The sequence below is a fragment of the Acanthopagrus latus genome, chromosome 2 (assembly GCF_904848185.1).
Source record: "Acanthopagrus latus isolate v.2019 chromosome 2, fAcaLat1.1, whole genome shotgun sequence".
NCBI classification, from domain to species: Eukaryota; Metazoa; Chordata; class Actinopteri; order Spariformes; family Sparidae; genus Acanthopagrus; species Acanthopagrus latus.
The window spans coordinates 13,307,025-13,333,105 of NC_051040.1; the positions used below are offsets into that span (position 1 = coordinate 13,307,025).

The 26,081-nt window shown below is 41.0% G+C and overlaps 2 protein-coding genes across 2 annotated transcripts in view; both read right to left on the reverse strand.

Annotated features, from left to right (window-relative positions):
- Positions 1 to 1,946: 1,946 nt before the first annotated feature.
- LOC119013503 (GTPase IMAP family member 7-like) lies at positions 1,947 to 4,922 on the reverse strand. Its single transcript, XM_037088089.1, has 3 exons — positions 4,854 to 4,922; positions 4,266 to 4,357; positions 1,947 to 3,828 (listed from the first exon to the last, which is right to left on the reverse strand). The coding sequence occupies exons 2-3, from the start codon at positions 4,318 to 4,320 to the stop codon at positions 2,807 to 2,809; spliced, it is 1,077 nt and encodes a 358-aa protein (XP_036943984.1). The 5' UTR covers positions 4,321 to 4,357; positions 4,854 to 4,922; the 3' UTR covers positions 1,947 to 2,806.
- Positions 4,923 to 8,719: 3,797 nt separating this feature from the next.
- Positions 8,720 to 26,081, reverse strand: part of ppp1r37 (protein phosphatase 1, regulatory subunit 37) — a 42,059-nt gene continuing 24,697 nt past the window's right edge. The window contains exons 3-13 of the mRNA XM_037119187.1: positions 24,271 to 24,316; positions 24,018 to 24,118; positions 19,858 to 19,977; positions 17,937 to 18,087; positions 17,621 to 17,776; positions 16,727 to 16,839; positions 14,175 to 14,316; positions 13,923 to 14,089; positions 11,485 to 13,123; positions 11,317 to 11,402; positions 8,720 to 10,703 (exon numbers count right to left, since the gene is read on the reverse strand). Coding sequence (XP_036975082.1) covers positions 11,326 to 11,402; positions 11,485 to 13,123; positions 13,923 to 14,089; positions 14,175 to 14,316; positions 16,727 to 16,839; positions 17,621 to 17,776; positions 17,937 to 18,087; positions 19,858 to 19,977; positions 24,018 to 24,118; positions 24,271 to 24,316 — 2,712 coding nt within the window. The 3' untranslated portion in view covers positions 8,720 to 10,703; positions 11,317 to 11,325. The remainder of the gene's footprint in view (positions 10,704 to 11,316; positions 11,403 to 11,484; positions 13,124 to 13,922; positions 14,090 to 14,174; positions 14,317 to 16,726; positions 16,840 to 17,620; positions 17,777 to 17,936; positions 18,088 to 19,857; positions 19,978 to 24,017; positions 24,119 to 24,270; positions 24,317 to 26,081) is intronic.

The following is a 26,081-nucleotide window of genomic DNA, read 5'->3' on the forward strand; positions in this document are numbered from 1 at the left end:
GTTTCCCCCATGGATTCCAAAGAATCAGTCCCAATGTTTTGGTGCTAAACCCACCCTGAACAAAATACAGTCACTGCATGGCAGGTTCATATGTGTGATTCAGTGACAGGCTTAAACTTGCTGTGATATGAGATGATTCTCTTTTGCAGTATTGGATGTTTTGTCTGAGCCTGACTGCAGTTTTGCACTTTTTTTTGTCAACCAATGGATTTAAAATAACCAGTGCTCTAAAGTCTAATAGGAAAGAATATCAAAGTGAGGCTGAGAAGATCTGAGTAGAAAATAAAAGGAGCTCTAAATCAAAGTTTCTGTGGTGGTGAAACTGTGTATTAGTGACAGAAAATGGAACACTTGCACAGACAGGGAAGGTTGGGAAGAGTGAGTGCAAATGTTTAGAGGAAGAAGAAGATGATGAAAGAGAAGCAGATGGAGAATTTCGACGAAGGCCAAAACTTCAGCAGCAGATCCATTTAAAGGGTCACAGGATGATTAAAGGAATAGTTTTTAATTTTGGGAAACACACTAGTTGCTGTAATGTTGAGAGTTTGATGAAGACTGATGCCACTCTCATGTCTGCAGCCATTTAGCTTAGCATAGCATAAAGACTTGAAACAGGAGAGAAACCACTAGCCTGGCTCTACCCAAGGTAAAAAAAAAAGAACAATGAAAAAAGAATGATAAAAAAAAGAGCAGGGGGGAATGTTCTAGACTATTGACAGGGAGCAGCAACTTTCTTAAGTTTTGTTGTCACTGTGAAGTTGTAAGGCCACCAGCTGGTCCTTATGCTAAGCTAAGCCAATTGGCTGCTGGGTGTAGTGTCATATTTAAGGCAAAGTGATGAGAGTGGCATTGATCTTCTCATCAAAATCTCTGCAAGTAAATAAAATAGGTGTGATCTCATTTCACAAAATCTCTAAAACCATTGCATCAACAGGATCGGAAAGCCACACAAAAAAACAAAAACCCAAAGGACTGTGTTACATGTTAGACACATTTGAATTATGTGGGATCTGTAAGTGTTGAAGGCTTCATAAAATCCTAGTTAAATTACTTCTGACTGTCTCATAATCCCCGTGCTGTTGCAGAGGGAGTGGATTAATGCAGTCTGGAATTCCTTCAGAGAAAACTTACAGTAACACGTAGTGCACAGAGCACGGCTCCCACCCTGAACTCACCTCCCTGCCGCCACTACACTCCCTCCACTCCAGGAGACGTGAACCCACCTGCCTTGGACTAAAGGAGTGAAGGTCCTCCTGGCTGTGGGGTGCGGTGCTCGTGGTGAGACTCTTTGTTTTCTTGGAATACATTTGTAAAGGAATGAACAGATAAATTGATCCATTGAAAATTGAATGAAATTATGGACGGAGAGTCATGTTGGCAAGACGATGAAGGATTAACTTTTCTGTATTATTAGTAATTTTTAGTGAAATACATCAAGAACTGTTGAAAGGATTTTCATGAAATTTAGTTCAGACATTCACATCCACCCCAGGATACATTATTAAAACTTGGCGACTCCAGATGTTTCCTCCAGCACCAGCATAACATTTTAATTTCTAGAGCACTTCGGACCGATGTTGCAGTAAGGCCAATAATAAGAAATTTAAAAGGGTCATATTGTGCTTTTTAGGTTTTGGCCTCTCCTTTACTGTGTTATGCAGAATTTTGTGCATGTAAATGGTCTGCAAAGTGAAAAAGCCACACAAAAGGGAGTTTGCGCTCTCCCACAGAGAACACTGCGACACAGTGTGAAAAGGGTGCTGCACTCATGAAAAAAATGTGTTTTTTGAAAATTAAAGCATGTAAACCTACTCAGACTAATTCTTAAGAAATGTGAGCAAACATCTCTTTCGGAGATACTGCTCCTCTAGTTAAACACAGACGCTACAGGTCAAAACTATATCACGTTTAACAGAGAGCCGAAAATGAACGTTCAGGACTGAAAGGAAGGTTTCACGTGAATGATTTATTAGAATCATACACACATCATCATCTATGTGAGAAAATGTGTCGGACTTTATCACAGTTAATGAGTACTTACATCTGAATACATCTTTATTCTGTTTGCGTCATCCCTCATGAAAACTGACACCACCATGAGATAAACAACAAGATTAAATCATTTATGTGAAGTTCCACTCACAAAGAAAGAGCCAAAGTGATTTATAGATAAAGGTTATAATGTCTATAAGCTCTACCAACAAAACTGTTTCAGCAGATGTTTAAGATTGAGAATCAACAAATGAGCAAAACAAAGCGATGTGGATGGTAAGTTATAAATGATAAATCAGTTCTTTATGATTGTTCAAGTGCTCAAAGGTCAAACAAAGACTCAAAAACTCATAACTGTAAGACTGAAAAGCACAAAACAAAAATCCATTAAAATAATCAATTAACACGCTCACAATAATGAAGCTTCAATAAAAAACAAATACAAAACACTAAAGAACTCAAAGCAGCTGATGGTTTAATTTGTGTTGAACTACTAAAAAACCCCCCCAAAAACCCCACCATTGCTGATGAACGCTCTGATGTCAGTTGTACTGCACATTTTGAAGTCCATCTGTGGTAAGATTACAGGCTGCTGTCTAGACAGCCGCCATCATTTGCAAGACTTCCCGCGAACAAAGAGCCTCAGAGTTGAGAGAGAAGTTAAAACTCTGCCTACTTTCTCAACCCCACACAGTTGACCAATTACCAGAGTCAGGATTTACCACGATTGACCCCCATCCAACCAATCCAATGTCTATGAGCTTTATATTATATCACAATGATTATGTATTGCATGCTATTTGTTCATTTTTGATTACTCTGAATCCTGTGGGAATTTGGCTTCGACTTCGGCTTCGACTATGGCTTCAGCCTCAGCCTCGGCTGTAACTTTGACTTTGGCTTTGGCTGTGACTTTGGCTGTGATTTTGGCTTTGACTTTGACTCCACCTACAGCAACAGCTGTGCCAACTGCGGCTCCAACTACACCTCCAATGACGATCGCAACTTTGCTATATTTGACTGCGATTGCTGCTCCAGCTGCACCTCCAAGTATCAGGCCTGCTGCAATGAGGAAGATTTCATATAAATGATCGTATACGAATTTAGATAGTTGTCTGTCACTAGCTGACAGACCTGTCCCATCTGCAGCCTCACTCGTTTGAATTGTCTCAGCTGACAGGTTCCTTCCCTCATTTTTAACCCTGTCAGCCATCTTGAACCTGTCATTGGTGAAGTGCTGGCCACCATTATCGTCGACCATCACATCTATCATATTCAGAAGGTTTCTAACCTGCTCTCTGTTTTTCTTGTCTCCGTTTTCCAACACACAGAATCTATTACCACACATGGAGACCAGTTTTAACACAGGTTTAGCATTTTTGGACCCGGAATGGATAAAATCATCAATGGACCTGCCTTTCAGTTCACTTCCATGAGTGAAAAGGACCATGGAGTACTGAAGAGCACTACAAACGTCGCTGTCAAACACTTTTGGAAGATGCTCCAACATTCGGACGTCTGCTGGTGCGATTCTGCCGAGTCTGACCACAAAGACAAAGGCATGTGGTCCTGGACTGGCCTTTACCAACGACTGCCTGATCGCCGTGAACAGCTGTTCAAGGGTCAGAACCTCATCAGTGAATCCTGGAGTGTCCACCACTGTGACCTGACGACCCTCCACTATGGCTGATTTAGAGGCAGTCTCTGTGGTGACCGGATCAAAGCAGCAGTCTGATTCAAACTGATCTGACCCCAGGATGGTGTTTCCTGATGCACTTTTTCCTACTCCAGGTAGACCGAGCAGCACAATCCTCCTGACTGTCTTGGGATGTGCATCTGGAGGAAAGAAAACACAGAGAGACGTCAGATTATAGTGCTGCAGGTCGCGCAAAACCCCTTTGGAATAAGCAGACTGCAGACTACTCGAAATTGTAGACTCACAAAAAACATGAATAAACCATTTCCCACATAAACTGGTATTAATTTAAAAAAAAAAAAAAAAAAAAAAAACCTTATTTCTCTCTATTGGGAGCAGAGGGAAGTGCTTATATGCAGAGGATGTGCCTACATGTCACGATTATTGTTTAACTGCCAGAGAAGAAATTAGGCTTGTGTGTACACAATATAAATCTACATAGAGGTTTGTTTGGAGCCTGTAGCCTACTTCACTCACTGCACAGTGGGATTGTGTAGAAGTCAATAGCATAAAATTGAACTCTGGCAGACAAGCTGATGAACTGATGCACAGTCAGTCAGGTCATTCACTTACTGACCGTTTATGGGGTGGCCTGCACTTTTGCCAACTCCTGTATTTCCCGGACGGACCATGATGAGATCTGGATCCGTGTCTGGGAAGCAAAACAACCTGGTGGAGACAACAGGAAGAGGTTAGAAAGGTTGGAAAGTCTAAAAAGTGTTTTCTGGATAAAGTTTAAAAATACATTTTCATTAAAGGCATATACATACACACACACACACACACACACACACACACACACACACACACACACACACACACACACACAGACACACCAAAACTGAAAACAACTTGACATATGATCCTTATTCATTGAGCATATTGTAGATTTTGTGTTTAGGATAGCCATTCTGTTTGTTAATATGTCTTTGAATCTTGTCACACTGCACATGTATTGTTAACCTTCTGTCATATTTGCATTATTTCATACTGTATAGACTGATGCAACAGCCGGGCCTGCACCAAACAACAAACAAAGATAGAAACAGGCCTATCCAATCATATCTAAACTGAAAACTGTGTTTAAGATGACGGACGATAAAACATCATATATGGCACTTCAATAAACAAGACGGAAAAGCAGAGAGACACCGACAAGACTCACCTCTAGTGAAAGCTTTCCCTTCGTTCACATATCATCAAGTTAAACAGATTCAGCTGCACCACTTCCTGAAATAACTTTCAAAATAAAATCCCCTACTTGGTCTTTGTCCAGGTGAAAAGAAGAGACAGATTATTGATTCATCTGATTTATATTTCTGATCTCTTCTGTCGAGCTAATTTTTCTAATTTGCCTCGTCTGTCACTGAGTCTCTCCATGTTTTTGTCCCTCGCCTATACAGAAAAATTACACCTGAAAAACACTTCAGACTTACAATTTTAAACATTCTTTAATAATAAAACAACAGATTATTCGAACAATTTCTGCCTCCTGGGCTATCAGTTCAGCAATTTGTTTTTTTTTCATTCCAAGTGCCACAGAACTACTAGTCCCCACAGTCATGTATCGAAGGAAACTGCTGTATTTTGAGTTCAAAATAATGTTTTTCTACCATTTAAAATGCAACCATGTATATAATGTACATGCAGCTTGAATCAAATATCTGATTAAAATGACATTAAAAATGTCGCTGACAAAGGTCGTTTATTTTGAAATAAAAATAACTTCACTTCCTTTGATTTATTCCCTGAAGATCCATCGAGGAATAACTTCCTCTTCCGATCTCATGTGATGTTTTCAGTCGCAAATGAAATGAAATGAAATCTATTTACATAGCCCAAAATCAAACTCACAGCGCCTCAGTGGGCTTTACAGTCTGTACAGTGAACGATGTCTGTCCTGAGATTCCAGTGAAGAAAACAACAAAAAAAAAAAAAAAGGGTGAAAATGACAAAACCTGGAGTGGCCTTCTTTATTCGTAGGAATAGTGAAAAGCAGAATATAAATTGCTTGAATTACATGATTTAGTGAGTTTTACATGATTGACAACATGTCGTTTGATGCCCTGAAGCGGCCATTTTACATACAATTATACAATGCGCTCCTCGTGAATATTGTCACTAGTGTCACCTTCCCTTACTGACTCTTCAGCTGTTCACCCCGAGGTGCACACATCACACGTTTCACACCAGTGTGGACAGAGACTGAGCCTTGAAGGAGAGGAGTCATAGAAAACAGAGAACAGTATGCCGACAGGATGTCAGGAAATGTTTTATTTCAACCAGAATTTATTTTACAGGAATTCCAACACAACCATATCTCCATGATGCCTCCTGTTGAGTTATAAGAACCACAAGTCACAATGTTTCTGAGCTGACACACAAGCAAAATACAGTCACTGTATGGCAGGTTTGTGTGTGTGAAAACAGCAATGATTAAACTCACTGTGATATGAGACCCTTTTGTTTTGTAGAACGGATGTTTTGTCTAAGCCTGGCTGCAGACAAAAACCCCCTTTGTTCAAAACTCTAAACACACAAGTGTTTCAAAAGGGAAAACACATCAAAGTATGAAGAGAGAGAGAGTCCGAGCAAGTCTGAGTGAAAGAATTAAGGTAACTTTAAAGCAACAGTATGTAGGAATTGGTATTTTTGTGTGAGTTTGCACAATTTCTGAGTGCAACACCACTGTAGTGAACACAGAATCCCAGGTTAATGTGGGTACTGACTACAAGCAAAATTCATTACGTCTTAACAACGTTTTATGTTGGAAACTTGTATGTTGAAGTAAACAAATGTAACACTGATTTAGAAGCTGATATTTTAAGGTACAAAAGTTACATACTGTTGCTCCACTTGTTGAAAAGTTAAGGGACGTGAAGCATGAAACACATTTATCCAAAAGCACAATCTTTCTCTCACCTTAATCAAAGTGCTCATGCTGCCCTTCGAGAGAAGAAACCAGTTGTCAGCGATCAGAATCAGGCAGCAGTTAACAAAAAAAGGGTTTCTAGGAGACTGTTGTCTGTATAGCAGGTAGAAAATCATTTAGTATTTAACGAAACCGCATTAACCAAAGGACTCTGTTACATGATTGAGACATTTGACTCAGTGGTTGTTTGTAATGGTTGAAGGCTCCGTAAAATCCCAATTTAGAAACTCCATCTCATAATCTCTCTCCCCGTGCTGTTGCAGAGGGAGTGGATTAATGCAGTCTGGAATTCCTTCAGAGAAAACCTTACAGTAACACGTAGTGCACAGAGCACGGCTCCCACCCTGAACTCGCCTCCCTGCCGCCACTACACTCCCTCCACTCCAGGAGACATGAACCCACCTGCCCTGGTCTGAGGGAGTGAAGGTCCTACCGACTGTGCGGTGTGGTGGTTGTCTTTGCTTTAAAGGAATACGTTTTTTTAAAAGGAATGAAGATAATACATTTGTCCAAGATTCACAGATTGGAATTCGGGAGAGCAAAAACATCTTATCCTGCCTTACTCTACATTACGTATGTAGTTCTTTAGCCGTGCAAGCAGCACTTCTTTACGACAGTACTGACCGCTGCACCACTTATGGTCCGGACTGAAATATCTTAACAACTATTGCAGGAATGTCATGAATTTACTGGACGCAAATTCATGGCGGAAAGATGATAGATCCCTTTGGTGACCCACTGAGTTTTCCTGCGGTGCCACCATCAGGTTAATATTTGCAGATTTAGTTAAACTTCCTGACAGCTACTTGCTACGTCACAACGCTGTGCGAAGGATATCCCAATTCGAAGACTCCTCCAAATGCAGCCCAGAAATGCTGTTTCTTTTCCGTTTCTGGGGGATGCTCCGCTACTATCCTTCGTATCCCAAGATTCTTTGCGTGTCCGAAAAAGAAGAAAGAAAGAGAGAAAATGGTGACATCGCGTGGCGTAGATCGTCCCCTTCGCGGGACTGGGTGGCAGAAATCGTGACGTAAGGGCTAAAACATCTGGTGACGCAACCAGGAAACGCTCCAAAGGCTTAGACCGTCCCATTTAATAAAGGTTGGCGCGGTTAACAAGGTCTCTCCGAAGGACTCACCTTTGAAGGCCGCAAAGGCCGGGTCCTTCGAAGGATGCAGACCCTGAATCAAGACACAGCAAGTGAATAGACTACTATGACATTTGGTTCAGTCCTTCATATCCCCCTCAGGATAATCTGTGACAACTCTGATCGACTGATGTTGGAGCGAACAAATTAGATCTCAAACACATTCTTTGAACAAAAATTTGAAAAAGCAAAACATCTCTTTCAGTGATATTGCTCTGCTCGTTACAAACACGAACTAATGGACAAGTGCAATATTACAAGACGAGCGGGGTAAGCCTGTCACCTCAGGTTACAATCGGTCGGATAAATAAGGAAACCTAGCCCGGGTCCAAGATAAGTCACCAAAAATATGTTCTCTTTTGATTTTTATGATTCTCTTTGAGATTTTGATTTTGACATAAAATCACACAAGACGAATAATTAACAGAGAAACTACAGAGAACGACAAAACATCACCCAACTTTTCTATCAACACGGAGGGTGAGTAGATAATGATGGAATTTTCATTTTTGGGGTGAACTTATCCTTTATTCATTGCTGTAACGTTATCTTCACATCATACAAGTACTGTAAGTTTCTGACGCGCAGAATCCTGTTTTTTCAGTCCACAAGTTGGGAACCATCGGCAGGTTTTGGATTTATTACCCCATGAAGTGTCTGTTGCCTCACTGCAACTACTGAGTATCGATTACTCACTCTCACATTTATGTTTTAATCGCAGCTAATATACATCTTTCTTTGGTACAGATCAAAAGAAAATGACAATGAACGTAAATAGGAACTGAACCTTTTTCTATTGATTGTTTTCAAAGAAGTGAAATAAAGACTTGGCATCAAATTGAACATTTTCGCAGAAGTTTACAAGATCACATATTAGAAAGCGTTGCCAGCTGTGCGCAGAGTTGAGACACTTTGAAGAGCCAGACTGAGTGATGAAACATTCAGTCATGTCATTCGTCATTACATGCATTTATTTGAGAGGAACAAATTTTGCCATACATATCTTTGTGATTACCAGCACATTTCAATTAAGTTAACAAATTATTATTAAAAATTTCTAAAAATTAAAGCATAACAAACAGTGTGTGGGGGGGGGGCAAACTATCTGTTGGGTGGAGAGGAGCAGGAGGGTTGAATTCAGCTCCTTTTTAATAAGAAAAGAAAAAAAATTAAAAAAAAACAAACGAACAACACACCTGCCTGTGTCTGCTTAAGGGAGGAATTCAAAGCAGGGTAGAACAGCAAACACGTTGACATTTCATGTAAAGTTTTACCACTTGATCTGGAAAATGCAAGACAGGAGTTGGATGTGAACAGAGACACCAGCGCCTGTTGCACATGATGCTGCCCAGTTCTGTTGCCACTGGAGGAAAAATAACACAGCCACTGGCGCCCTCTTGTGTGTGTCTGTGTCTGTGGCGTTAACGCAACAAGGACTTCGATGTAAACTGTTGCTGTTTGCTGCATCCTTGTGTTTCCTGTCGTTACTACACCCCGACTGCTACCGCGGTCCAACCATTCAATCATATTTACCCTTTTCTCCCAACACAGATCACCCCCTCAAAAAAAAAAAAGAGAAAAAACTACGTATTTGCTCTAATTTGAATCTGAAATATACATCAAAAAATGGGGCTTATCGTTAAAAGCAACCCCAAATTGGAAAAGAAAAGATAAAATGAAGAAGAAACAAGGAAAAATGAATCAGAAAAGGCTCTTATAGCTATAAAATAAATACAAAATAAATGATTTCTGAAAGCAGCCAAACAAAAAGACTGAGTCCGAAGTGGTGAGTTTGAAGGCAACATGAATCATGATGAGTGTGAACAGAGCGGTGAGATGGCACAGAGTACCAGAAAAAGAGTAAGACGGAGGGAGGGGGAAAGAGACGGAGCTGCTAAACACAACAAGGACTGACTGAACAAAAGCAATAATAGTGTCTGAAGTTGCAGAAAATAAAAAGGACAAAATATATATTTTTCCCATTTAACTGTGAATAACTCAATCGAAGCAGACGTCTTGCTTTTCAACATTCGCAGAAGTGCTGGGGAGCAAATAACTGACTTTGTGACGAACAGTTGCAGCTCCTCCACGTCATATCTGAGGACCGGAGGGGGGATACCTGAGGGGCCAAAGTGAGCGGAGGAGGAGAAAACAGACGGGAGGGAGGTCACTTTGGCAGAGGTCCCTTAGAGTTTCTTTTTTATTTACCGCAGGGGGAGAATGGTCAGGAGAGTGGGGGACACAGACATGAAACGTTGACATTTAAACAGAAACGTTAACATCTTCAGCTTCCTCGGATATAAAAGCTTCTGACAGTGACCTACGTCCACCTCTAGAACAAATGCTTAAAGCCAGCAGGTCCACTCAGCAGGGTCCGTCACCGTTATTTTGTCCTCTGACTTGTGCCGTCAACCCCACGTTTATCTTTATCACCGTTAAGTCTTTGTGTGTGCGTGTGTGTTGTGACATAAACTTTAATTGCTAGTTATTTCTACACATGAGAGCAAGTAGCGCTGTGAGAAAGGTCCTTGTTCTGTCTTTGGTTAGTGTTTTATCCTCCCTCCGATGTCCCCCATCTCTCTTCTTCCTCACTCGCAGGAGGCTACTTGTTTGTAAAGACTGCAGTTTGACAAAATGTAGTGATAACAGGGTGATTTTATTTCTTCTTATGTGCATATGTAGGTCGTGTATGTCAGTGGTTGATGTAGTGTGGATGTGGAGGATTCCTTAATTGTCACAGCCGAGCTCAAGAGGATGATTTTGTCCATAATTTGCTTGTGTGAAGCTTTGACTGTAACACCACGTCCTCGGTCCTTTATGGAAAGGTTGTGTTGGTGGTAAAGTCAAAGAAACGGCAAAAACATGGTCGGGCTACCAGTCACGTAATAGAGCCAGACAAACAATCTGAGTGCTGATTTCACCCGTCCTCACAGTCCCTGTGGGAGAGGAAGAGAAGAGGGAACATTAGAAAGTAGAATCGTTGTCAGTGACATAATGTAACTGTGGTTAGTGCTTCTGAATATCTTTTACAACTGAATGATCTCTGAGTGCTGCTTGAACAGAGTGGGATCAACAAATAGTCACACTCCAGTGTCTGGAACTTCAAACAAGTCATTCGAAGACTATTTTATTTTGATATATCATCATACACCAAGTCTACACTGGTCCTGTAGCAAAAGCAGGATGCGGCAAAGCAAAATGACGGTTTATCTCGATTTGTTATCAGGTTATGGGTTGAATATTCAAGATTCAAAATCCTGAACAACTTTCTGTTAAATGATCCATAAAACTGTCGTCAACTACACACCAATTGGATATTGTTTAAGGAAAGAAAGGCAGCCTAATTATAGGAGTGAAGACAGGATTTTTATCGTTGTAATGAGGTTTTATCTGATGAAGTTCTATAGAGATCTGCTTGTTCAGCATGAAGTCAAGAACACGGATAAAGCTCTTTTGAAGACAGTAAATTGGGGATTGCAGGATGAAGTCCCTGTTTCAGTACATGATCACGACTACATCACTTTTTGATTGAATAAAATAAATGTTTACCCCTCAGCCTCATGGTGCTTCTCTTCCTGTCTCCAAACTGGCTTCTAGCAGCAGCTCCTCCAGGTCTTGTCCACAGCTGACACTCACTAAAGCACACAAGTCCAAACATGATACTCAGACCCAAAACCAACTTCTCATTTGACTAAATCAGTGATTACAGCAACTCACCGTGCTCCATCACACAGCTGCCGGGCTTGGGACCTTCAGTGTCGAGAAGATGGCGGGAGAACTCAGGTTTGAGGCCGTTGGGCAGAGCTGAACTGATGACCTCCTCCTCCTCTTCCGGAGCCTCGGCGAAACACTCGCCCTCATCTGCAGAGCTCTCGTCGGGTGAATCCTCCACTTCAGCCGAGGCAGGTTCGGGACTCTTTGAGGCTTCCTCTGCTGGAGGACTGGACTCCTGAGCTCCACCTCGAGTGACAGATGGTGCTTGTTGATCAGTCTGGACAGAGAGAACACACTCTGCTCCCTGTTCATCTGCCTCAGTTTGACATGGTTCCTCTTGGCTTGGCTGGCTATACTCGTTCTCTGTCAAACTGGGTTTTTTATTTTCTTCCTCCAGTGCCCCCTCCTCTTCTTTTTCTTCTTCTTCCTTTGTTTGTTTCTGTGACTGTTTCTCCTCTGATGCAGATTCTAGCTCATTCTGTAGCTGTCCGAGAGCTGTTGTTAACGGCTGCTGCTGCTGCGTTTCTCCCACGGGGATACTAATCTGAGTGTGACTCAGTTCGTCCAACTGTTTACACTCTCCTTCTGTGCTATCAGGGGGGATCATCTGTCCCTCAACCTCTCTAAAAACTTCGTCATCTTCTTCCTTCTTTCCTTCTACACAAGTGGGCTCATGCTGGGGGCTCTCAGTGCTCTCTGTTGCCTCCTCAGTGAGCTGCACTGATGAGGACTCTGAAGGCAGGGCTGGTGCTTGTTGACTTGGGTCCGTCACTTCTGGGTCTAAAGTGCTAGCAGTCTCATCCTCTGTGGGTTGGCTGGCAGACTGTGGCCCTAGAGTTGTATTTGGCGCTACAGTACTCTGCTCCATCAGTTTACAGTCTGTTGACGGAGCGTGCAAGCTCTCCTTCACCTCCTCCTGTGTCAGTTGTGTTTGGGATGAGGGCGGCGGCGTCTGCTGTGTCATGGGTGTGTTCGCATCTGCAGGCTTCTTTGATGCCTCTGTAACCTGGCTGGAAGCTGGAGGTTTGCTCAGCTGGAGTTGTAACAGCTGCTGCTCAGGCGGGCTCTCCACCCGCGTTACCATGAAGATCTTATGACCCCTCCCTGGACTGGAGACAGATATACAGCGACCAGGGGATGGAGGGGTGCCTGGAGGAGCTGTGGATTCCGTGACGGTGATGCTGGAAATGACACTCAGCCTGCCGTTAGGTGAGGCCGAGGTGGACGAGGACGTATGTGAGGCACTGAGGGGATGGTTCTGGGTTTGAGGAGCAGGCTGGTTTAAGCGAGTGGAAGAAGTGGACTTTGTCACCACCTCCTCCTCTTCATCCTCAGTGTCTGAATCTGACTCCAGGGTCATTTTCGGAACAACTGTCTCAGCGCTCGCTCCTGCCTGGCTGCTTGGCTGTTCTTCTTTTCCTGTTGTTTTGCCTGCTTTCCCCTCTGTGCCTCCACTCTCATCCGCTGCTGGCTGCTCCTCTTCTTCTGTGGTTCCATCCTCTGTGGCGATTTCAGCCATGGATGCCGACTGCCTCATCTTCTGCTCTGTTTCCTCCTTCTCCTTTGCCAGGATGAAGTTCCTCTTGCAGCCATTCTGGATCTCAGCCAGAAGTGCACGCTGGGTCTCAATGAAGCTCTTTACCTTCAAGACAAAAAAAAAAGTTTCAATCATCAAAAATATCAGAAAAATACAACTAAATCAGAGAAAATCCTACAATCTCTTTCGAGCCGCCAACTCTTCAGTTGGTAATGTATTTCTTTCAGAACACAATTCTCTGTAAAAAGGCTGCAGGCGCACTCGTGGCCCATCTCTCTCCCCCCTCATTTCCTGTCATCTCTCCTCTTTCAGCTATCAAATAAAGCTATACAATTCCTGGAAAAATCACTTTTCAAAATAAAGGCTATGACTGGTGTTATTCTGTATAGATGTTACACAACAGCACAATCAAATGAAACGACCAAAATTGTATTAGTCCATCCCTCAATACTTTTGGACTTTTCTACCCCATTTAAAGCCAATTTGCTCCTTCTAATGTAAATGTTATAAATCAGGTCAAAGATGGAAATTTTACTTTTAAAAAAGCCTAAATGATTTCCTAAACAGCTGGGCTTTGTAGTTTTTAGAGAAGACAGATTTCAGTGGTTTTCTTTAAGGGGGATACAATGTGCAAGCCATGTCTTTAGCCATGGTCAAAGACTAAGGCAACTCAAAATAAATCAGGAAATCAACATACGACAGTACATTGAGCTAGACTTTTTTTTCTTTTTTAGGTCATTTTTACAGCAAACCACAATAGCATATTTCATTGTCCCATTCCTTCTTGATAATAAGAAAAATACATGCTAACAAACACTCCAGTCAGCCACTGCAGGATTAATGTCCTCATCTGTTTTGGACTACATTCGCCCTTTAACCCTCCACGCTTCCTCCCCATGCTCACAGTTTCTTTCTTGGGCTCCCGGTCGAGGTCGAGACGCAGCAGAGACGTGTTGACTTTAAGGGCGAGTGACAGCGCCATCAATCCGCCTGTCTTGATCTCATTCTCTCTCAGGTCGAGACGCAGCAGTCTGGGGCTTTCTGCGATGAATTCAGCCACCGCCACAGCTCCTGTAGAAAAAATTAGAGAGAAAAAAATGCTAATAGAAATCCTCGACTTTCACTGAAGCAGATGCACACAGGCACGTGTTCCCACCTTCGCAGGACAGTTTGGTGGAAGCGAGGCCCAGTCTCAGCACAGAGCGGTTGGCAATCAGTCCGTCTTTCAGCTTGTGGACCCCTTCGTTACCCACCGAGTTATGGCCGAGGTTCAGAGTCTCCAGACTCTGGGTGCATGGCTGAAACAACAGAGGAGAATGAAAAGCTTTGAGATAGGAACTGATTGTTTAACAGACAGAAAATATTGTTTCACAAAAATAAAAAAACAAACATCCCACATTCTGCATATATTGAGTTTCACAGTGTTCATGAAATCTGTTTATTATGGTATAAGACATTTCCAGATGAGTATTTCATTTCCATCACCATGAGTTGAAGGCCATTGCTGTGTCTTCTGTAACATCTCACAAACCTCCTTAAAAACCATCGGGCAGATTTCTTGGAGAAGCTCAAAAATACTGCATTTTATAATTTACAAGGAAACCATCATGTGTCTCTAAAAATAAGAGGAATGCCTTCCCGTAAACAAACAACATGTGAGAAGTCAAAGGCCTGAGTCTCAGAGCTCAACTCTGAACTTAGAACCTACTTCAAAGACTAAAAAAGTACATTTCTTGTGTCAAATGTGAAAACTAATAAATAAAGCAGAGAACATTTTTAAAACATTTACATTTTGGGCTTTACTGGTCAGACATAGGAAAGATAAGCTATAAGTCCAGTGTTGCCCCTTTACTTTTTAAAAAATCCAGACCCTCTTAAACAGTACTTGAACAGGCTCGACCTTGATTGGCTCTATGTTATGGTGAAATATTTGATAAAAAATCACAACATTTTGTTGATAAATCTGGTTGATTATCTTGATTAATGACAACTGTGAAAAATAATATGATTAAACTAAAATATGCAGCTAAATTCGGGTTAACAGCTTGTCAAACATTTAACTGCTTATACTGTACAATAAGGAGTTTGTAGTCACAACAGTAAGCCAACAAAATTAACCTCTTTCAACAAAACAAAAGTGATAACTTGGGATTATTTTGAGTAAGAAACATGCACTAGGTGCTAAATTATAGTCATGCTTTTCCATGGGGGTATTAATATAAGAAAACTATCAACAAAAACAACTACTGCACATTAAAAACAGCAGGAAGAAGTTTAGTTTTATCACACTCTGACAATGCTGAGGCTGTAATGACAAAGCATCTTCCTGTAGAACTAAAACAAGTTTACAATGTGTGTGAAGATAATGATGCTATCACTCAACCACAGACATGAGACCAGTGACTTCAGTAATGGATTATCTGCAGCAGACTGCTGTGAAATTGACCCAAGAGGGACTGAGAGAACTGGTGCGGCACAAAGAGCAGGCTGGAGCTCACATCTGTCTACTGATACGACTGCACAAAATGTCAGGTGTATTAATGACGAGCTTACGTGAAATAGTCCGCTCGTATCAGACGTCATAACACCCATCTACACTGTATGTTAATCCCTCACTTGAACACCTGTCACTCTCCAGTTTACACAAGGAAATCAGGTCACAGGTTCTTCGGTGAAATGCAAATATGAGTCATTGATCTAAGTATGACACAGTAAACGGAACGGTTCTTAATCTCATTTGTTTAAACAAGATCTTTAAGGAGGTCAGTATGCTGCCTGTGTGACTTTTATGTTCACTTCTTGTCTTGAGGGAAAAATAATCCTCACCATGTAACGTAGAGACAAACCAACAGCAAAAAACTAAATCTGCAGTTAACAGAATTCCTTTATGCCCACAGCAACCAACGTATAATCAGGTCAGCGATCTCTCTTGTGTCTAATAAGTCACAGTTTAAGATCTCTTAATCGAGTATAATTGTGCTTGTAAACTATTTTGATTTGCGATACTTCCATTGTTTAACTGTTCTAAATGTATTTATTGCGTGATTTTCTCTTGTTGTAATGTTTGCATTGCACTTATCTCTTGTTCTCTAAACCTTTTACCTTCTTGTAAAGCACTTTGTAAGCTAGGTTTCTGAAAGGTGCTATAAATGAAATCTTTCTTGCTTACTGCACTGTCACGTTGTTAATTTTATCAGCTTTTTACATGAACTTTGTATGTTTTGATCATGATTATTTAATTCTGGTTGATTCCAGCTCCAACAAATATGACAATGGGATTGTTTTGGTTAAATGTTTAAAAGGTTTTGGGTTGCAAAGAGTGATTATTTTGATTAAACACCACATTTGTTATAAATCTCCTTAAAGATTAATCAATTTCCAATCTTTGAAGAATTTTCACAAATCCTCAACATACACTAGGTGTAAGAGAGACGACAGTAAACTGCTGCCACGTGGAGAGAGGTGAAGTTCAAACATGAGGAGAGAAGAGGTAAAACAAACAGCAGGGCTCTATTTTGATCACTTCTCTGATAGAGTAATGAGGAGAGAAAATGTAATTATCCCTGCCTGAGCTGCTATACACACACATCTGATAAGTGTGCAGACTGGCCTTACTTTATCCAAGTGTGTGTGTGTGTGTGTGTGTGTGTGTGTGTGTGTGTGTGTGTGTGTGTGTGTGTGTGTGTGTGTGTGTGTGTGTGTGTGTACCAGTGCAGCAGCGAGGTAGCCCATGCCATTGTGTGTGAGCTGGTTGTTCCATAGCACCAAAGTGACGAGGCCTTTCCTCTGCTCTTTTAGTCCTTCGCACACGTAGGCCAGACCTGTGATCACAAACAAAGACAGGCAGAGTTAGTACATCTGTATTGAACTTAAATAAATATTGATAAAATGTCTATTTCACAAGGTCTGTTTACATTGTCTTGCATTTTTCTTCCCTTTCTATTACATGTTAAGTGTGTATGAGTAAAAACAATATATATACACACTATCTAATCCCAACCACTAAAAGCTTTACTTCAGGTTATACTTTTAAATGCATGATGACAACATCATATCTTGTGTCATTTGCATACGGAAGGTCTGTTCAAAAAGGCAATACAACTGTTGCAGTCTAACTTCATTTTACAAAGCAAAGACATATGAAATGACTTACTAGTTTATATTATGGGCCGCCTCCACTCAACAATGAGAATTTCATAGTTGATAGTTTTCACGTCTGAAAAAAACGTGTTGATCTCTGCAGGTCTACGATCTCTTTTGCCAAATAATGGCTCCAGCTATTTAGTTTCTTTTCAAAAACTTTAGGGTGAAACATTATATTCTGGCCTGAGAATTTCATCCATGTAACTGGGGGTGCACGATATGGTCAATAAAAGCATATCCTACTATTCTTAACAGATATTGCGACGACTTTTAATTTTCAAAATTTGAATTTAAATTGTGTTTAAAACAACCCAGCCATCTAACGTGATGTTTCTTCCTCACAAGGATCAAAAGAGTCTGCATGTTAACTGAAATTGCATAATTGTGTTGAGGTTTTATACATGAACAGTTCTCTGTTCTTTGAGAAAACAAGACTATATAGCAATTATGCTACTGCACCAGAGTCGAGGATGTGGTTGTTGCGCAGGTCCAGGATCTGAATGTTGTAGTTGAACTTTAGCAAGTTCCCAAGTTGGGCTGAGTCCTGGAGGCCATTGAGTTTGTTGTCTGCCAGGTACAACTCCCGCAGGTTCATATTCATCTTCAGAGCTGTGGCTTTAATAGATAAAGGAAGAGGAGGGAGATGTTGAGAGTCAGGAATAGAAGACATATCGAGAGTTCTATGATAATGTAGGCAGGGCTGGAAAGAGAAACTCCTCCTCTTCCTCTTATACATCCTCTCCCATCAACCCCTTTGGCGCTTTGCCCGTCTTACCCAGTAACATGAGCGGCCTGCCAGACAAGCCAGCGTTTTCCAGGTGGAGGACTGCCAGGCTGCCACTGATCCTTAGCGCTCGAGCTACAAAGGGAGCCGAATGGTCCAGCAAGGGAGTGTTACGTGCATCGAGGTACTGCAGAGAGCTCGTCTGAGGGGGAAACACCAACGGGATACAATTAATTAGGAATGCTTGGATAAAAGTGTGCAAACTCTAAAAAAGGAAACCATGATACTTGTGACATAATTTTCTCATTATAGTGATGAAAACTGTCTTTGTTCAGGAAAATAACAATTTAAAAAGGCCAGGGACAATAAATACAGCTAGCTTGTCTTGAAGTATGCAAGTAGATTTACCCTAAAAACACATACATATTATGATTAAAGCTGCTGTAGTAAACTAATGACAACTAAGAGCTTCATCAGACTCTATATATAAAACATTATCCTCAAATGAGTAGATGTGAGTGGATGCTGTCGCCCACACAGATGCACTTTTCATTGGCTCAATCCAAGACCTCACCTCAGACATTCAACGACACACACCCGTCCACAGCAACAGTATATTAAGACCTATGGGGTTTTCCTGAAATGAGCTACTGCAATGTTTAACTGACAATACTGACAGTGACATAATCAATAAACAAGCTGCAATATGTGTGATGTCGCCAGGCAGCTCTTCATTAATCATCAGACACTTGTAGACAGGGGAATGCCTTCTGGTACGAACAGTGATCTGATGAAAAATGAGCTTCTTACACATTCATAGTTGTGATTACAGTACAACTGTGGTGCTCATACACTTCTGTAAACGTAGTTATTGTGTGATTATAAAGTGTTGTTTTTCCCTCTAGGAGAGAAAGTAATTAACCACATCTCATAAAACAAATAAATAGATCATGATGTTATTAATAAAAACTGCACAGTAATTCGTTGCTTGGCAAACAGATCATGGTGGTTCACTGCCAGGAAAGAAACTCCACGCATGAGGAACCTAATATGTAAATGAAATTAATTACTTTTTCATTAGTTTTGAAGGTACAACATTTGCTTTTATTATGTTTTTTGCATGCAACGTCTCACACTTCTTCATTCACCTTTACATTTAAAACAGTACAGAAGAATGCAGACATGACTGTATGAAATGTGTTTTTGAGGGAGTGGTTTTATTCTTCTTATCCCTCTGACAATCAACCGTTCCTTCACATGGTTTGTTTGATTAAAATAAACTGTTCAAACTGACCAGCAGCTGTTTGTATCCGTGTTCTTTCTGACAAATATTGCTTGACAGGTGATGTTAATGCGTTTGCCTGGCGACCTATTTGTATTCCTAACGGTAATAGGTGGTGACTGACGTCAAAGTGAAGCACAAAGGGCACAGGCAAGACTTTGGAAGAGCAAGCGAGGGAAAGAACAGACCCTTATGTCTGAGTGCTGACAGAAACCAGCAGCACCTCACAACACAAGCTCAGCCAGAGACATAAAAACAGGGGAAAGATCGATCTTCTCCCCTGGGCACAAAGTAGAGGAGAAGACTTGACTTCAAGTCAGTTAGTTTTTGAGACCAAACATCTTTTTTACTGGCCAAACAAAACACAATTCATGAAATATTGCACAAAGTTTAGTCTTGAGGCTGAAGAATTTTCTCACTGAAACAACTAACACTCCAGTGTAGTCCATCACTCCATGTTCATCATCTAAAAAGATATTCATTTTATTGTTTAGCCTCACAATCTTTCACTGCTATTATCCTGCTTATTCTGTCAGAATATATTAATAGTGTTAATCAATATTTAATAAAACAAGGAACATCTTTAAATATATTATGGCACTTCTCCCATTGCACTAGACTGTCTTTGTACTTGTTTCTGTCGTGCTGTTTTCTGGATGTTATCCAGTGCAGGAGAAGACAGTTTCTTACCTTTCTCATCATATGAGCGGCGGCCTGCCATCCTCGTGTGCCAATGTGCTTATTGAAGGAGATGTTAAGATGCGTGGCTGACTCGTAATACTCGATCATGTCAAACAGAGCTGATGCACCCTGAGGAACAGAGAGGAGAAAGATACTAACCTTTATGGCATTTCAGATAAAATCCAACAGTAAAATCTCACAGTTGGACACAGTGTCGAAACTCTGAAAGCGATGTCACAAGATACAGAAAGGAGCAGCTGTAGTTGCCATGGTAACATTCCCTCAGGATAGGAGACCTGCTCAGTTTCCACGAAGGCCTCAGGTAAACGGGGAAGAGACACACCTGTCAAGGCCACTGACTACAGGACTTGTGAAAGTGGTACTTTGTCCTGGAAACAAGACTGATTTAAGTTTATTTTGGATTTTTTTGGATGGCATCTGAGAATTATTACCATTTTACTACATTTCCTCATTATGTTCTAGATTAACTGAATAATTGTTTTGTCTATACAAAATACCAAAACTAAATACCAAACTTATCAGAAAAACAGTCCATAATTCAAACATAGTCAGGTTACTTGGGCTGCCCCCCTGATAGGCAACTGTTATTCCATTAGAAGCATTTTAGTCGACCATGTTTTCATTAGTCAATTAATCCTAGGGGAGAAAAGAAACCTAAACATCATTCAGATAGCTCAGTTAGCTGTGCAGCTAACTGCAGTGTTGATGTTCAGACTGCTAGCACATTTGTTTTGTAATGCTGGCATGAGGAACCAGTTTTGACAAATAAGAACCAGAAACATTGGGTGGGTAGTTTCTGTATAAAATATAAGAATACTGCAAAAAAGATTTCATAAGAGAGAGTCTTCGAGTCGTAAGTCGAACAAGTCTTCAAAAGAGACATTTCATTTGCTTGAATCATGGAAAGTTCTGCATTTTTGCTTGAAAAAATCTGAAAAAACTGAAGTATGCCAATTCTTGCGTTGTTCAACAAGTCATCAGTTACATCATGAGTAATTCCAGCTATATTCATAAGAAAATGTGAAGAACGTTATTTAATAGAGGCTGAAAAATATTCAAAATCAGCAGGGTGTTAAGATCTTAGTGCCTGAAGGAGCAGAAACAGAACTGAAGTGAAAAGTCAGGTGATGCAGCACAAGGCCAAAGTGCACTCATGTGATCGGGGTATTTTTATCTCCTTTCAGTTTTGGTGGTGCTAGATTGGTGCATCTCTTTCATCCATCACTGATATACTGACTATAAAAACGTGTTGATTACTCCAGAGTGGAGGTGGAAAGCTGGTTGTTTTGCTTCTCTGCATTTTTTCCATTTGCCTCCGTTATGCAACATATTTTTTAGCATATTTTAACAAAAAAATAGCTGCTGGGTCATTGTGTCTCTGGTGTCTTTATCTCTGCAACAATTAAAAGCAAACTCTAACAAGACAGAAATAAACAGCCAGTGATGATTTTTGGCTCCTGTGCAGCCAGCTGCAGGATGAGATTAAAATGGTAGTATGAGCGAATGAGTTTCTTCTTCTTGAAGCTGATGAGAAGTAACAAAATCTGACAGGCTGTTGCATAGTGTCTCGTAACCTTTTCCCCTTTGTATGTGTGTGTGCATACTGGGAGACATTACTGAGTATACACAAGTGTGTTTATCTACAGGGTGGAGGAAGATGAGTCACATCCAGCCCAGTAAAAGCCAGGCTGTGTTGTGCTCCCCATGCCTGCTCCTCCCTGTGCTCCCATCTCTCCAAAACTATTTTTTCTCCTTTCATCCACCCAAATCATTCCCAACAAGACGCCACTACTGCAGATACAAAGCTCTGCCAAATCAAGCTGTCTACTGTATCACACTTCAAAAGATGAACCCATCTTCTCACATCCCCTTTCAATCCCTTTTCTATTGCACCTCCTCACATCTCACCCTACTCTGTCATCACATCCACGGTATTTTCCCCTTTTGGCGTCTTATTTCATCTGAGCCCAAGGCGACACACTTGTCTCAGACTAAGATGCTGCTCGCTGGAGACTCAATCACTGACTCATTCAGTTACTTCATTCACATTTCCGGGGCAGTGTTACATGTTCTGCGAGGAGAGAGCGCACGTCACTCTACATTTGTTTGGATTATGTGAAGCTCCAGTTTGTGTGTGTGTGTGTGTCTGTCCAAGTTGTGCATTTTCTACAGCAAAAATCTGTCGGATATATACAATAATGTTTGTGGATGAAACTGCTCTTGCTCTTTTAGGTTTTCTGCTTCTCAGCACTATTTGTGATTTCATTGGACAGTTCATGCAGGATTAAAGGTCCTTGTAAATTCCATCATATCAATGGATGTAAAACCTTGTGATCTTTACCTCTGCACATTTTTGTCGACCACCTGACACATAATCCATTGTTGTAGTATGAAACTCAACCAGTTTGTGCAGTAAAATTTCTGAATGCAATGGGATAAAATCTGTTTGACTTGAGAGCAAAATGTTATAGTTCTCTTCTTGGTAGACTGGATCTGTGCAGAAACAAACACAGAAGGTCCGCCCATAACACACCTTCTTCCCCAAATTACACCTGGAATTAACATGTGAGATGCATCTGGATATTTTATCTGGCTAATGACATCCGATCTATGGGTGTTTGCATTTACACCTGGTATTAAAATGCATCCTTGTTGACTCAAGTGTCCCAACAGTGTCATCTTATCTGTCAATATGTGAATTAATTAGGGGGGGCGATTGGTGATATTCCAGGTCCACTAAGGAAAAGACAAAAGCGGACATTATTCATGTCTAAATCACTTTTTGAGAGGAAAGACCTGCTAGCTACTGCTACTACTGGTGGCTTAACTAAACCGGCAATAAGAGACAGTTAGGTGACACTGGGGGGACTTTTTTCTCTAGAATGTGGTCACCAAGTACAAACTGAATAAACTAACCATCCCCAGATGTGTTTACAGCATTAACATCAGTTAATTTTAAATTAGATTATAATTACTTAGAAAGTGGAAGAAACCCAGAGTGAAAAAAAATGACAAACACAAGAAGAAGATGGACACGCTACACAGAAAGAGCCAGGGCCACTTATCCAATTCCTTATTCTGTATAACAATGCTTTCCAGTGAGACATGGCTACTGCCTGCTAAAAAAACAAATGATCACATTTGATAGTTATTGGTAATTAAGTCTCAGGGCTTGCTTAGTTTTATGGAGTTAATATGGGTTTACTCTGTTTGAAAAAGCCTTTCTTAACATCTATCTATGTTATTTATAAGTTAACCTGTGGAGTTTTTATGTTTACCTTCACTGTTTTTCTCTGTGTGCATCTTTGAGACCTAACAAATGTTTGGAAAGCTGTCCTTCCACAACAAATATTTGTTTATATCAATGTTTACTTGCTGGAGGTCCCCTTCGACCTTGGTTCGTGAATTGCTGCACATTTTCTGGCACGCTACCACCACAAACCGGAAGGCCAGTATAAAACTATGTTTTAGTGTGCACTAAGTGTGCATACTTTTGACACAAACAACAAAGGGACATCTCTTAAAGAAATTATTCGTTAGCGTTTCTAGTGCTCCAAAACTCGACTGGATGCCTTTAATCAAACTCACTTCCATGAGAAAAGTTTAAAGCTATTTGCAAGTGTGTTGAAAAACAGCGGGAGACTGAGGCCTAAGTACATTCTGCAGTTAAAGAGTGAACTTGCCAGACAGGAATACAAAATAAAAAAAGCTGTAATTAAAGTGGCCCTTCCTACCCTAAAGAAACATATCCTGTGTGACTCTGTGGAGCTTGTGGCTGTGCCTGATACAGTGCTGGTCAGTGTATTTAGAGCTCTGCGTGACAGGAAGTGGTCAGTGCCTGTGTCCCCTCTGCTCCACACTGCAGCACTGTCTTGGTCTGTGCATGTCTGCAGCCCAAACGTCCCTAATAGTGTTTACACAAGTGGACATCTGGAGTAATCAGAAAACCCATGATAAACACTCCACGTCCCACCAGTGCAGTAAGAGTGAAGACGAGGATCAGAGTGTGACTGAAGGCACACAGTAAAAGAGGGTGAGAAAGAGACATGGGCATGAATTAAGGGTGAAAGCTGGAAATGTGCATTCTGCACTGAGAGAAATGAATAAATGGAATGTGATAGAGATACATTTTAAAAGGATCTTCTTACATCTTCATCCAGGTTTGTCTGCTCCAGGTCTATCACTTTGAACTGGACCCTTTTCAAAACCTCTTCCAGAGACTCACATGCTTTGTAGTCCAGCTTCTCACCTGAAGACATACAAACACATTGTCAAGCAGCACATTATATGTTGTTGCATGAAATAAAGTTGAAAGATTTGTAAAATGAATCACCCAGCCTGACATCTGTTGATTCCAATAGATTGAATTTATAGTTTTGACTATATGAACGTTATTCTTACCTTTTAGATCTAAGCATTCATTTCGCTGTGTCAGGTCTTTCAGTTCCTACAGAGAGAATAAGAAGCAGTGTAAGAGTTCGGTTCTCTTGCTTTTCACATTTTGAAACTTTCTTATCACACAGGAAGGAATTCAAAAAAATAGTGCTGGAGATAAAATATTCCCTCCTGCAATACTGAAAACAGATATGCTGATCAAACAGTGCAGAATATGTCCTTGCATTAATATTTTCTTCCCCATTATCAAGAACTGGCCTGCTACCGTAGCTCTGCTAACTAGGTGTCAAATACAGTGTTTCACAATAAAAGCCTCTCCTTGGTTTGCTGGTGGGAAAATTGAAGCATCAGCAGGAAATTCTAGGTCTGCATCAGCATTAACATCCCTTTTTCAGTCAGCAGCACAGACACACATGTTGAGCCATCAGTTTAGTGCACAGCACACGTTTTGAGGGGGACCGAAGTTGGCTGTGTCCGCCCCTTCTGAGGAATTGATGCAGCTAAGCACAATAAAAGTGTGCCAACTGAGGTCCATTAAACCGTAACCTAAAAGTGTCTCATTTGTTTCAACTGGTAGCCTATATTATGCACCACTTGATGCTTTCAGCTCACCTCTGCTTATAACCAATCTATACTGTATTGCAGTCCAACAAGGCAACAGCATCACAGATTAACAGGTGGACAGATATTTAACCTCCTGCCCTGGTAAAACACCCAACCACCCACTCAAACACAAAAACAGAGCGCTGCCCTTGAAACTATGTACCAGCAAATCCCTCTCTCTGGTTGACAGCCCAGCCCATTCAACATGAACTCCATAACCTCTGCCCTCGTACCATACTGCCATCACTTATGCATGTGTGTCTGAACATACTGATGGTTTAGTTGCACCGAGGGTTCCTGCATGACTCAACGGGTTCCTCAAAACATGGTGATATTACTTGACAAATGCCACATGTAAAAAGCTGTATAATCATAATACAAACAGCACTGAATAACTCACTGACGTCAGTATACAGATAATTCATTTGTGAAACCGACGAAACATTCACTTTAGGAAGCATGATGAGAAAAATATCCACAGTGTTTTCTCAGTATATTCTGGCTGTTCTTCAGCATCCAGATGGTGTTGACTATGTAAACACAAGCAGACACATTTTGACCAATTTAACAGCAAGACAATCACCACCTACAATTAACATAGACACCTGTCAGTGGGAACGACTTTATCAGTGTGAATACCTCTCTGGTAGAGCTGGTAGAACCCAAAAATAGTGCATGACGCACAATGTGCCTCTGCACAAGTGCTGGTATGGGTGTGAGTGTGTGCGTGTCTATGTGTTGTGGGTGGACTACATCAAGCTGCCGATTCCCTTTCTGATCTTGTTCGTTAATTCTGTGATTAAACGTGCTGTACCTCTGTTGCCTGTATGCCTTATCAGCCTGAAGTCTAAGAGTAAATATGATGTCTTTGTTTCTAATCAAAAGGGACAGGTGGAGATGCAAGGAAAAAGAGACTGTTGCATCCCCAATAAAAATGAAAATATGTCTGTACTTAAATGGCATTAAACAAGTAAGGCGCCATCCCAATACACGTCTTACCAATTCCACTTAGCCTATCCCCTTCATTTTGTGTGTTCACATCTAGGGTTAGTGTGTCCCAATGTTTGTAGGGCTAGAGGGGTAGAGCACAATGTTAAGACTACATGGCCCTAAAATGTGGGTTTTTCAGAGTCACACTTCAAACCAAGGGTTATGAGAGATCTTCTGTTTCAATGCATCATGGTCCTTTTCTTTACAAGAAGCATAAAACAATC